General features: G+C 36.9%; 1 protein-coding gene across 18 annotated transcripts in view; it reads right to left on the reverse strand.

The window, feature by feature from the left end:
• Positions 1 to 13,938, reverse strand: part of DLG1 (discs large MAGUK scaffold protein 1) — a 182,821-nt gene that overhangs the window by 24,060 nt on the left and 144,823 nt on the right. For all 18 annotated transcript variants that reach the window (XM_075418031.1, XM_075418030.1, XM_075418029.1 and 15 more), the window contains 3 exons: positions 9,562 to 9,676; positions 2,329 to 2,505; positions 1,480 to 1,549 (listed from right to left, as the gene is read on the reverse strand). In XM_075418031.1, the coding sequence (XP_075274146.1) occupies positions 1,480 to 1,549; positions 2,329 to 2,505; positions 9,562 to 9,676 (362 nt within the window). The remainder of the gene's footprint in view (positions 1 to 1,479; positions 1,550 to 2,328; positions 2,506 to 9,561; positions 9,677 to 13,938) is intronic.

A 13,938-nucleotide genomic window follows, 5' to 3' on the forward strand; every position in this document is an offset into this window, starting at 1 on the left:
AAAAAATGCAAATAATTCAGTGAATCCTCAAGGCAGTATCGTAACTGTTCATCAGAAAATAACTAGACATCTTGATTTCCTCTTAAACAAATACTTATAGAAACAATCATGACATTTTCTTCATTAATAAACTAAACTGAAATCTTTGCTATGTAGAAGAGGGATGTACATATGGATTTGACAGTCTTTGAAGTCCTACACTATCAGGATAAAGCACTGAAGCTTTAATACTTTATATACGTGATTTTGGAAGTTGGGAAAACACTGTAATCGAATAAAAGACCAAAAGGAATCTGGGATCTACAATAATGACTGACTCTAATGTTACAGCACTACTGCTATTTTTAAAAAAATCACTATTGAAGAAATAGCTTCCTCAGGATCTTAAAGCATGTTTCAAATTTTAAAAAATCATAATATATTATTACTTTAGAGGGCTTTTACATCTACAGAGCATTTACCTAAGTCTTGAAATTATTAGTTACATATTCTTGGTAGAAATTGTAAGGTTGCAAAATTGTTTCTCAAATTTCAAACCAACCAAAACATTGCAAAAAAGCCTTACCCTCAAAAAAAAAAATTGTCTGCTTTACCATTATGAAATTGCTATAATCTCGGCTACAAACACACCCATTACTACTTAAGTAGCTACCCTGCTTTCTCACCACTCATTCTCATCACATGTACCAGGACCGGGATTGCATAACATGCAGTGAACAGCACCAAGCGATTGACTAAAATTAAAACCAGGATTTCTCTTGGATTGGGTTATTTTTCATCTGCACTGGTTATTTTACATTCTTTGAGCACAGCCACATCAGCATTTGCACCAACAGAGCGTGGCAGTGAGAAAAAACAGCTGTGAGATAGAGATTGATTCTGGTCAGCAATGGCATTAGCCTTGAGTTTTTGTTGGCCTGTGCTCTTGCATGAAATTCTTTAAAGCTTCTGCATCCATAACTGTAACAAAGAAGTTACTTTATGCTATCTGCGTACCTATGTACATCATAAAACCTCCTTTTATCATACAGATCCTGTTGAGCTCTACTTCCTTGTTTTGTATATGCATTATAAAACTTTAAGGAAAGCAACATATTACCATTTTTTAAAAATTGATAGTAAGCCCCTACCAAAAAAAAGGGAGTCCGGGAGTACAATCCATACTAAAGGACGAAACTGCTTTATAAACAACACTCACAGAGCTGTTAAAAATGGCACTATTCAATACTTGATTAGTACCTACAATTCCTATTATATTACAGTATTAATGTTAATATATATTTCTAAGCTAATTGTTCAAACCATTTGAGGTGTTTTGGCAACAGTTTACTACTAAAGTTAGCTTTGGTGCTCAGAATTATTTCTATTTGATAAAATTTAACATTTTCACTAAAAACTGAAATTGAGTCTGCACAGATAAACCACTGAAAAATGTTACCACTCACAATGCCAGGTGTAATTAGTACTTCATTAACTCACCCCTTTATCTCCTCTTGTTTTGGAATTGAATTTCACTGTCTTTAAACGGGCTCGTTCTTTTTTCTCCACTCTACCACAAAAACATACACAAAATAGTTAAATCAGCAAAGTTCCAGAACTTCCAGTTCCTACTTGTTACAATGTAAGCATATAGGTATACCTTTTGTAGTACAGATTTTTGCTGGCAATGACAACTTCAGGAAACGGCAGCCTGCTAGTGGCAGACTGTATTGGGAAAGTAAGGTATTACTTCTCATGTGATGAGGTGTGAGGGTATCTGCGTATTTTGTCATTATATAGGTTCAATAAATCGGGGAGGTGGGGGGGGGAAGCATGTCACAGCAAGTCAGCAGCCTCAATTACCAGTCAACAGCAGATATCAAGACTCAGAGCACTCTTATCTTTTATTTGGGTCTCTGAAAGGCCAGCAAATACCTTGTCTCTGTTCAATCTGGCCACCAAAGACAGACTTTCCAGTTAGGTACAAAGAATTCATGATAGTGTCCTGATTCAAACAAAACTTACTTTGCACCTTCTCATATGCAAATAGTATAATATTATTAAACCGATAACTTGCTTACAGTGAGAACAGAGAAACAGATTTGGACCACCTTTATCAACTTCAGCATGCAACCCCTAAGGCTGAATAGGATTTTAACAACTCCTCATTGAGTTAAGAAAAATCCCACTACAGATTATTTAAAAAAAAAAAAAAAACCACCAAAAAAAGTGCGTGGCTGATGTGGTACAGAATTAACAACAAAGAGCAAAACATATGCAATATATGTATTAATCATATCAGATGTTCAATAGCAGCCACCTCGAAGTCAATAAAATATCATGACATACCTGCGCTTGCTTGGGATAACTCCAATTTCATCACTTTCTCCATCTGGAGTTACCTGCCGTGCTTGCCACCATTCATCATCAGAAGCATTAATGACATGGAGAATGTCGCCAAATTTGAAGTTCAGTCCTTGACTTGGAAGGCCGCTATCTTTAGTCTTGTCATAATCAAAAAGAGCTCTGTATTGAAAAGAAAAAAATTCAACATAGAAAAAGCAAGACAAACACCATGGGAGTATGAACAGCACAAAGTATGAAGATCTCTCTGTTGTTCACAAATGACTGGATCATTCTGACGTTGCTTAAAACAAGAACAGTGAATGCGTTCTCTCTCTCATGTATATACACACACACTGAGAATATACAGCAATAGTATTCACACACACACACTTAGAAGTCCTAATGAATGAGAACAAACTTTGTCCAGAGCAGAACTCTAGTAATTCGCAACAGATCCACAAAAGATGCCTCCTGCAATGCAGCAAGTACTTTGCACAAAGCAAGTTACATGTCAGCCTAGGGATAAAATGGCAAGTATTTGCAGGTTTATATCAAGTTACAAATTGGAATTATTTTATTAAATAAAAATTACTGCCTTTAAAGTAAAAGTCGCGTCCCTGCCCATGGCAGGGGGTTTGGAACCATCTTTAAGATCCCTTCCAACCCAAACCATTCTGTGATTCTATGATACCCTGCTCACAGGGTGGCAGGAAAAAAAAAGGAGCTTGGAAATATGATCTGAACACAACTTTGCTACTGCAGCACCCGAAGGCAAAGAAGTCTACATGCATTATTTTGGAAAATGCCCAATCATTTCCAGAGAATCTCATCGTTTTTTGTGAGGTAAGCCTGTTTTCAAGTAACAGGCACTAGCAATACCTAACACCAGCCGTGTGGCCACAGCGTTATTACCATTCCCTTTGCCAGCAAGGCTGGTTTATGCAAGTCCACTGCTGTCCGTACCCACATTCATGCCTGCTTTGTACTGATTCCTTTCCCCTTCTTACTTACGAAAGCACAGCTGTCTGGAAAGGTTCATGGTGCACCACACTATGGAACTGATCTGGGTTAAAACTAATTTCTTTTCTCCCTGTTGGGTCATTTTATTTCTGGATTGATTCCCTGAGGGACTGAAAAGACTTGCAGTATGTTTCTCCCAGCACAATCGAGGGTTTAGTGAAGATGTGAAAAGGAACGATGACAGGAGCCTCTTATCAAACTGTAAGAGATACTCCTAAGATTACGCCTTATTTCACGTTTGAAAAGGGTGTATGAACCTCACCTCTGTAAAGTGACAAGTGCCTGAGTGACACGGGCCAAAAAATCCTCAGCTTTACTCCATCTGCAAGATCGTAAGTTTGTCAGTGATGCACTTTCTAAACGATACCCTGTCTCGATTCAGAGACTCGATACCAAATCCATCTCAGCCTTAGGAAAGTAGCAATGACAGATTACAATATGACGATTTAAAATAGTGTCCTTCTCCTTCTCCAAATTCAGTTAGCTTCTGCTTCCCAAACACTAGTCTGGTGTACCTTTTTCTGCTTGATTTTTGACATCTCAGAGTTTTTTAAGCCGTCTAAGACCTGTAAGTCATAACTGTTTGCTCCAAAATGTATTTTAGCTTTGTGAATTTTGCCTTTCAAAGCGCAGAGTGTATTTCTTTGGGTTTGAACTGTATTTGCTCATAACCAATGTCAAATTACTTACAGGGAAAAAAGTCAACATTTTCTCTCACATCAATTCACCTTTAACACGAGGTCTACTGCAAAATCAGAGTTGCTAGAGACACCATGCCTTTTTGGGGCCATAAAAAGTATCAAAAACTATTCATAACAAGATAAAGGTTTTAATAAATATTTTCTAAAAAGTCTAGAACAAGACAGACATTTTTAAATGGCTTCAAAATATTTACTCTCATGATACACAAAGCCCTATATTTAAATGTGCAATATTTTTAATTTGTAAGATCTATAATAAACTTCAGGCTTTCAATTTGGAAAGGAGGAATACTTTGGAGGTATTTCATGTATTCACTTGGAGGTTGAAATACCACCTTCCTTCAATAGCGCAACCTCCACTACAATATCTTTCAGTTTACTTCCATAACATCGCTTTGAGTGTAAAACTTCTAGTTTTATCTCTATTCAGAGCAAATACAATGTTTGTTCAATTTTGCTTCTGCAAACAAGATAATCAATATTTATGATAGCTGAAATATCCAGATTATTTAAAAAAAAAAAACAGAATTCTTATTTTCTTTGAAATTGTCCAAATACTGCAAGTAGGAAAATTATACACCTAGCAGTTGTTCTTCCAGATTTATCCTGCACATGTTGGTTCAAGAAGCACTGTGGACAAATATTCTGTATCTCAAAATATATTGCACAAAATCCATTATGTACTTGTAAAGCAGACTCAAGTAGCTTACGTTTTCACTGAATTAATTAAATGCATCACGAAATTTATTTCCTGAGAATTATTGTTAGCATTCAAGTAACGATTTCCACTAGCGCTACTTTTTTAAAACTTCATCTACAGTTTTAGTTTGAATATAAACTTATATGAGCAGTGAGCTGGGCCTAACAGCATTAATACGTATTGACTGCATGAGAAAAAAAACAACAGTGAAATGTAAGCACAAACAGATAAAACCAGATATTATCAACATGTACTCTTCAAGCTAGATAAATGGTTACACTGAATAGTTTTTGCACAATGAAAGGCAGTTTCATCAAATAGTTTTCCTTTGGTGAAGTCACTTCCAGAAAAATAATTTCATTAGGGAAAAAAATAAAAGCTGGTGAAAACAGTTTTACAATAAGATGAATTCGGGTGTCACATAGTAGGGACAAAACTACGCAGCTGAAATTTATAAGAACACCAGGAACTCGTAATGATTGAATAAATGAGCCAAAAAGCAAACAGAATTAACAAAAATCTCTTTTGATTCCAACAGATTAACATGGCTTTTCCTGTATGCCTGGCAAGTCATCAAATGAGAATTCATTTCACAGCCAAGATGACATATTTATCTACAGATTGGTATACAAAAAAACCCTCTTTTATTAACTGCCTGTATGGAGACTTTTAATACACAGATTAACAATGCCATGTATTCATTTATTTAGTGTAAGTTATAAACACTAACTTACTTTAAAAGAAACTCGATATTCCTGATTAACTACTGCTTTGAATGTAGTCCCATGATATTTAAAGTTCCATTTAAATTTAAATGACATAAAAATTATTTTACAGAGAAAGTATCAAGTCCTCCCTTTTATTTCACCTTGTAGCATTCAGCAACTGAACAGCACTAAAAAAGTTCACTTGGTTCCTTCACTCACTGGTCTACAGAAACTGAAGTTAACATGCACGTTTCATCAGTGTTTATGCTTCAAAGCCAAAAATGTAATGGCTGTGTGAGCAGCGCCAAATTTTCCAGAATGTGTTTTTATCTGGCCACACTCATGACTTTCAATATCGCAGGCTGTTGATCAAGTTTTACTGAAGCATTTCTTCCGTTGGGGTATTCTTGCTGAACAAAGTCATCAGGAATTCCTGCAGCAAAAGCAACTCCATGCCTTATTTCATGAATCACGAACTAATCTTGCCCCTTCAGAATGAATGAAGGCCAGCTTGCAAAGGAGGTTCTCTTTTTCTCCTTGAGTTTTTGGGAAAGCTGTTTGAAACCAGTTGTTCAAATTATCAGAATTACACAGGGATGCCCAGGTAAGCTCCTCCTGCAGGCCAGTAAACTTTTCAGGCTTGGTGCTAATGCCAGATTCTATTTTTCAATGCATTTAGTTAAAATTTCCCAATGATTTCAAAACTGTAAAGTTTCTTCCACTTGAAGATGTAACCATTTTCTGCTCTAATCCAAACAGAAATCAGCACCATTGCTTGAATTTGTAATGTATCATGCTGGTCAGAAAAATGCAGAGAGGTAACTGTAATTTTTGGTTTTGAATTCTACACACATTGCACAGACTGAGATTTGGCATACACGATGAGATAAAATATGGAACAAATTTACTCCCTGTCAACATATTATCATAGAAACTTCATACCATAGAATCTCACTTTTTCAGATGTGTTTTTGAATCTGCAGATGAAGGAGGAGAGCATATAGATGCAGTTCAGATGCAATACCAGAAACATTGTATGAGAGAATCTCTCTCCTCTGAGAATAAAGATCGAAGGGAATATAAAGCAAAAATAAGAGAAGGCCACTGAATCAGTACATCTTCATTAGTTGGGGGGGGACACACACACGACACAGAGAGAGAACTAGATGTGCGAACGAAGAGTTAGCTGCTGCTGAATTGCTGTATTTCGATTGCCCTCCAAGGACTGTTTGTTATATTGCTATTCATCATATATTGATACATACACAATTAAGAAGAAAAAGCTGCCATTTTACTTCAAATTGTATTTTCAGGCAAACAGAACTGTCTTTTCCTTAATATTACGTAACACCCCCAAAATGCTGTTTACAGGCAGACTATTCACAAAGATACCAAGTTTCAGTTACGTGGACACAATGATGTATCTGATTTTATTTGCTATTATGTTACCATAATTTTGAGAAATCACCAGAGATTATTTTTAGCGTATTTTTATTTTATAGGTTTTCTACAATTGTGGCTGAATGCTTATAAACATTTTACTGTTGGATTTATCATTTGATTCAGCATTAGGTTATATAACCGGAATCCTGTAAGGCATATCCAAAACCAAGTATTACAGAAAAAAGATAGCTTCAGTTACTAAAATTGGCTTTGAATTGGCAGAATTAAAAGTACAGAAAGATCATACCAGAGTCACTTATAATAAGGAATAAGCTGGATAACTAAGATGGTCTGTCAGTACCTAGCAATATGTGAAAAGATTCATAAAACTTACTTCAGTGAGGTCAAAATTACATCAGAAAAGAGACAGAACAGATGTGAACCCATCCTGCGTATACCAAGTTGCCTACCAGTCTTTGGCATCTTTTGGTGTGATGACAAGAGCAGATCTCAAAAGCCCTAGCAGCACCCTCTGTGAAGAGATGTGGGTGGAAAAGTGCTTCTTCGGAGGAATTTTTGCATTTTAAATTTTTGTTACAAAGCTGATTCCAAGACAGGTTTTTGAGACTTGCAAAGGCAATCACCAGTCTCCACGAGGCTTCTGCCAACAATGTGGAGAAGGCTGCATTTTCTGCAGCAGCTGGCAAAGTCAAAAGCTCAACCTCCACCATTTACAGATAATGTCCATTGGTGGAATAAAAGCTACATAAACACAAAATGCTTGTCAGTGGCTTAAAATACCAGACTAATGTGTGAACATGAGCATAAGCAGTTTAGAACCTAATCATGCTATAGCTAACCGAGCAAAATAAAAGCATTTAGAATTGTTTAGACTTGGTTATATCACAGAATCGCAGAATGGTAGGGGTTGGAAGGGACCTCTGTGGATCATCTAGTCCAACCCTCCTGCTGAAGCAGGGTCACCTACAGCAGGCTGCACAGGACCTTGTCCAGGCAGGTCTTGAATATCTCCAGAGAAGGAGACTCCACAACCTCCCTGGTCAGCCTGTTCCAGGGCTCCGTCACCCTCAGAGGGAAGAAGTTCTTCCTCATGTTCAGACGGAACTTCCTGTGCTTCAGTTTGTGCCCATTGCCCCTTGTCCTGTCGCTGGGCACCACTGAAATGAGCTTGGCCCCATCCTCCTGACACCCACCCTTGAGATATTTGTAAGTATGTATAAGGTCCCCTCTCAGCCTTCTCTTCTTCAGGCTGAACAAGCTCTCATATGATGAGGGCTAAAGCGATAGATCTTGGGATTGCAGAAAGGGAGAGGATTCTTACCACAATATTGATAGCTACACCTGTGGAAATTCTAAGACATGGATAACTGATATCAAGCACTTATTCTTAGTATTTACCGTATTAATCCTTAGAGATTTTAATTTTGACCCCCAATTAAGACAGACAATGTACAAAAAAAAAAAATAAGATCAGCTCTGCAAAACCAGAATCCAGATAAAGCAACTAAAATAACAGGTCAAAACTTAAGGTCTACATGTTATAGCCAATCTAAACAGAAGCCTTGTATGAGTACTTTATTACTGCATTTGTTTCAAAGCCTTCAGAAATAGGTTGCAAAGGACTGAAACTTTTCCGAGCATAGATGCAATTACTCAGATAAGTGCCTTGTGTAAGACTTGCTTCTTTTCCCACAGCTCAACAGATACAGCACCGTGAATGAAACACGATCGGCAGGTAAGCCAGTGAGGTCCTACAACATTTTAGACCAAGTTTAAACCAAGCACCAGCACTACTGAAGTCTTACCTGCTCTACTAAAATGTTCTGGCCCCTGCCAAGAGGCTACTGCTGGCCCTTATTCAATCCAGAGATTAGCTGATTTGGGGAACTCAAAAATCAATTGATTTTTAAAAATGCCATCCTTTTACCCACATCCTATACTTGAAATGTTATGCTTTATCAGTATATGATAACTGATATATGAGTTAGCAGGCATATTAATGAGCTGCACCTTGCCACAATTTCCCGGTGAAACCACCAATTTTCGAAGCTGCTTCACGCACTTCTACATTTCTACTTCCTTTTAGCCTCCTTTATGTTTAATCCTATATGAATAAACTAATGAAGAGTATTCCGTTCATTTGATTTGATGCATTTGCTCTCTTGGTTACCATGGAAAATATTCAATAACAAAATGCTATTGGATATAGAAATAAGATTTCTTAATTGAAGCTGAGAATACAACTAAAGTAAGTTGAAGGAAATAAGATGGAGATCTGTCAAAGCTTAAGTAAAGGGAGACTATAAATTTGAACTCAAGACCTGAACAAGGGAGAATATGAAGACTACTGTCACAAAACCCACAAAACCGAATTAAGCAAGTTGTTAAGATTTCACATACACTGACTTAAAGAATAAATATATGTTTTTGCTGAAGGACTGTCATTTCCCTGAGAGGCAGGACAAAAAGCAAGTAATAGCACTACTCTTCAAAGTTCATACAGGGTTCTCAGGGTTAGTATGTCTTTTTCAGCTGTATTACATTAATTGACCTAAATTAAGCTTTATTTTTAATATATTTGGCATATAAATATCAATTTCTAAGATCAATTAGTAAATAATTGCATAAAAATGCAAATACAGAAATACAAAGTCTACAGAAAAGCAGAAAAACACACTAGCAATACCGTGAAAAAGAAGGTTACCTGACATATAGGGATCTCTTCTGGCTGGTTCGCAAAGATCCTGATCCTGAACTAATGCTACTGTTCATCATCTGTTCCCGCAAATCATGTATTTTAGCTTCAAAACGACTGTATTCTGAAACAAAGGGAGGCACTGCAATTAATTTCATCTGAACTTCACCAATTAGATCACTCACAAGAATGCTGAAAATCTCAGAATAAGCATTTGTTACAGTTTTTTTAGTGCAAGGAAAAAATCTCTTAAACCCCAACATTTTTTTAAGCACTATCTTTTGTACTTAAAAGCTATGCGAAGTTTTACACTTATCAATATTAACCAATATAATATTTGAAATAATTGTGATTAGGCAAAGCAAATAAACAGAAGCAAATATCCATTACACTTTAAAATTTCATTATTTTAATCTATAATTTTTAATCTATAATATGGTTCACAGTAACTATTTTTCTTAATTAAAACAAGCATTTTTACTGTTTATGGTAATAAAAAGACTGATACAAGTAAGTTTCAATCCATGACAAAAAGAAAACTTCTGAACATACATCTGAAATACATATGTTTATAATCAAGAACTATATATTTCACATTTTAAATGTTAAGAAATAGGAATGAAAAGTGTCTGAAAAAGCAATATTGAAGAGATACTTTAAAATTACTGGACTTGAATTAGATAAAGAATCTAGCTCTGCACAGTGAGATATATGCAAAACATTTTCTGAATAAGACAATGTTCCCATGGGAGGTCAGGAAAGCAAAAAAAAAAATCCAGAATTCTGGCATGAATCTCAATCCACTTGTGAACCGCATTAGAGATTTAAACTCCCTCTACAGAATTATGTACAATGTTAATCCTGGAAAAACGGATTGTGTTCTTAAGCAGCACTGTGTACTAATAAAACTAAGCTAAAAGCATTTGATTTTAGCTACAAAGGCAGACAGTAAAATAGTAATAGCTTCTTCAGGACAAACATTTCCTGAAGCGAGGTACTTACATGCTGTCAACACAAAATATGAACTCAAATGAAGTAAGTTTTTCCTCCAGTTGAATAGTTTGGACTTCAGGATCAACAGATCCACTTGTAAAACCTTTCTAGTTAAAGGAAATGTTCTGCAGCCACCACTGCCAGAGACCACGTGATGCCAGATTACAACAAGTCAACCCTGGGAGAGCCAGGGTGTGCGCAGCAAGCAGCTGCTGAACTGGGTAACGTGCTGCTCTTCCTAGCTGCACCCTCATCCCCTGACAGCAAACTCACGCAGGAAATGCAAGATTGATACAGGGGACTCCAAAATGCAAAAACTTTCAGGAAATCTTTAAACTAAGGTTCCTTCAACAGTCATCAAAATACCACAAATGATCTATCATATCACATTCTGTAGCACTTTCTCCCCATACACTCCACAGACAGCAAGCACCAAGGCTTACAGAGTAACCAGAGCAGAAGAAAAAAATATACAGAAGAATGTTCTGTGAACCAGCTTCTGGTATATCACTTCATTCATCAAGGTAACTATGAATCTGATGCTCTAGCAATAGCAACTATAATTAACCCTATCCAGATTATGACAATACAAACAGTCTCTTAAATAACCCTGACTTTTGTCCTCTAAAACCAAAAGCTAGTAGTTTTTAAGATAGTATCTTGTTTTTTAAAACAGCACCAAGTGCCTTTTTACAAATAAAGTCCAGATCAGATAATTTACCATCACTAAATCAGACTCATGAGGTTGTTTGACAAGATAAAAAACCCATTATTTCCACCACTACCAATGCTATCACTAATAGCAAAAGAATTTAAGATGACAGGATGGTAACCTAAGAGGAACGTGAGCAAATGACAATTTTTAGAAAGCAATAGTCCTTAGGGGAAGGACGCAGAGAGAGAAAAGCCTACTCCTCCTGTGCTACTGCTGCACTGCATGGCCTTGGGTAAGTCACCTCACTTTACTTATTTATACCTGAGAAATGATCTTTTAAGCCTCTCACCTGCTTCTTGGGTGTTTTGGAAGATGAAAGCTCTAAAATTCAAACATGCTACAAGAATGGTAGTTGAGATTTCTGACATAAGAGATTTTTTTATGCCCCTGCGTGAAAGGATAGTAAACATGGAAAAGACCAGATAACCCAAGCATTTTCTGGTGCTACAGTCTGTGCAGTACTGAAAATTATCTGCAGTTCTTTGCAATAGCTACTGGAAAAGACAACAAATTTCTGTTAAGAAAGTATCATGTGTCATCTGTTGGAAGAATTAGATTTCCTCCTATGTAGCATGTAGCATATAAGAGAGTTAACAGCAGAGGTTATTTCTTACTATCACTTAACTCTACTTTATTCTATACATCATCTTCGTGTTGCTGGTCTTGCAGTTTTCTGGAGTAATTTAATTTTTCTCATCAGAACTCCTGGGAAGTAAGTGCTGAATGAGTGACGGGGACATCTGTAAGAGTAAGAAGGAGAATAATTTCTACATAGAGGCTCCTGCCATACCAACAAAAAAAAAAGAAACTAATGGGCTGAGGCTGAGAAGGCTCCATGTTCAAAAAGAACGGGTGCCAAGAGATGTCATATTTAGGAAAAGTTTAAACAGTCTGCGCAGATGGAATCTGGTGAGCTCCTTGCACATAGAGCAAGCTAAAAATTTGAGCTTTACTCCTCTGACAGAAGGTTTTGGGAGGAACAAGGTGGATAGAAATCTCCAAATCATTGGGTTAAGAGCTGAAAAGTAGACAGGATTTTTAAAAAAAGAAAGCTTGGTATTAGATACAGTGGTACTGAAACTAATGCTGGAGACAGAAAATAAGACAACAGCAGGACTCTTGACAGCATCAGCACCCATCCCCTGTTGACTACTTAGGCTTGGTTCAACTTCAGCATTATAAAGAAAAGCGTGAGCTCTGCTAATCTGTCTAGGAGTGGTTATATTTCTGTCTCGATGATTATGTAGAGCTGGGTATCAACTGTCTTTAGCACCTTCAATCTCTTATTAAACTGAAGAGCACTGATGCCGTGTGGTAGTTTATGAGTGTAGAAGACTAGTTGCAGGACAGTGGTCAGAAGACTGTCCACAGTCGCTCCATCTCACGTGCTCTACAAGAGAGGAACACCAATAGCCAACAGCTGGTAGCAAGACTGGAGACTCATATCTGAGATGGGTGTGTATCAAATGCGATCCATATGAAATGCAACTTTATTTCATTACAGAAGCATCAGAAAACTACGTACACACCTCTATGTTTTTTAATCCATCACGGCAGTAATACCTCACTACTTACTCAGCGCAAAAAGAAAAAGGGGGGGGGCAAATAAATTACAGAGAAGTAGCATCAAATTTACACTAATGAAAAACTTCATATAATAGGTGTAGCAGACATAGATGACTTTGTAAGAAACCCCTTCGATAAAATAACATAAATGCAGAAGTACTGGACAAACCAAAAGCACGACCTTAGCTTAGCGCCCATCTCTTACACTGCTAAGCAAGCAAGTATTTAGGGATGAGAACTAGGGCAAGGACTGAGTGACACCTTTCTTTCAAGTATTCTCCCATCCTCCAGTATTTTCAATGTTTACAGAATTTCACTGTATGTTTAAAGTACCTATTTTACTCAGCTTATCATCACTGAATTCTCCCAAATGCTAGAGTACTGTTTTCTTTAAAATTCCATTCTTTCTTATGGGGTATGCATAATCTTACATACATAACGTACGACAAAATTGATCATACTTTTTCCCCTAAATCACAGTGAACAACAAAATGAACTTCCATATAGCTAAGTGTGACAAAGCCATACAATGCACACATAAATATAAAACTTTGTAAGTTTTATTTTGCTGCTTCAACATTTCAGCAATTTGGTGCTGAACAGGCACAATGAACAAGATAACCAAGAAAGCAGAGTGTCCTTTTCCAGAGGAAATTAAGAGCTTGGCTGAGAAGGAATATGACTGATCTCTGGTCAACCGCGATTGGGGTACCTAAACAGAAAGGACGTAAGCTACTTAAATGCAAAAGCAAAATGGACTTTAACCCAAAGGGAGTAGGCTGGTCATAGGAACTCCATCTACAAATATGCTTCCAATTTCCACAGCCATCGAAACACTGAGATTCTGAAATAGCATTTTAATTAGAACATGGTGGCACAAGAAACTCCCTCTCCTCCTCCCCCCAAATTAAATTAAAAAAACAAAACAAAACCCCACAATCCAAACCCCCAATCCTTTCAGGTAAGAATTCGATCAGGGTCTGAAAACTGATGTATATGCAACAGCAGTGAATGGGACTTAACTCAGGATCTCTTCTTATGTCCTAAATTTCAGGAAAGCTGCTGATGCTAGACGTCAAATAAAAGTTAAGATGCAGCAAGACTAACATGAA

This window comes from Opisthocomus hoazin, chromosome 4 (genome assembly GCF_030867145.1).
Source record: "Opisthocomus hoazin isolate bOpiHoa1 chromosome 4, bOpiHoa1.hap1, whole genome shotgun sequence".
Lineage (NCBI taxonomy): Eukaryota > Metazoa > Chordata > Aves > Opisthocomiformes > Opisthocomidae > Opisthocomus > Opisthocomus hoazin.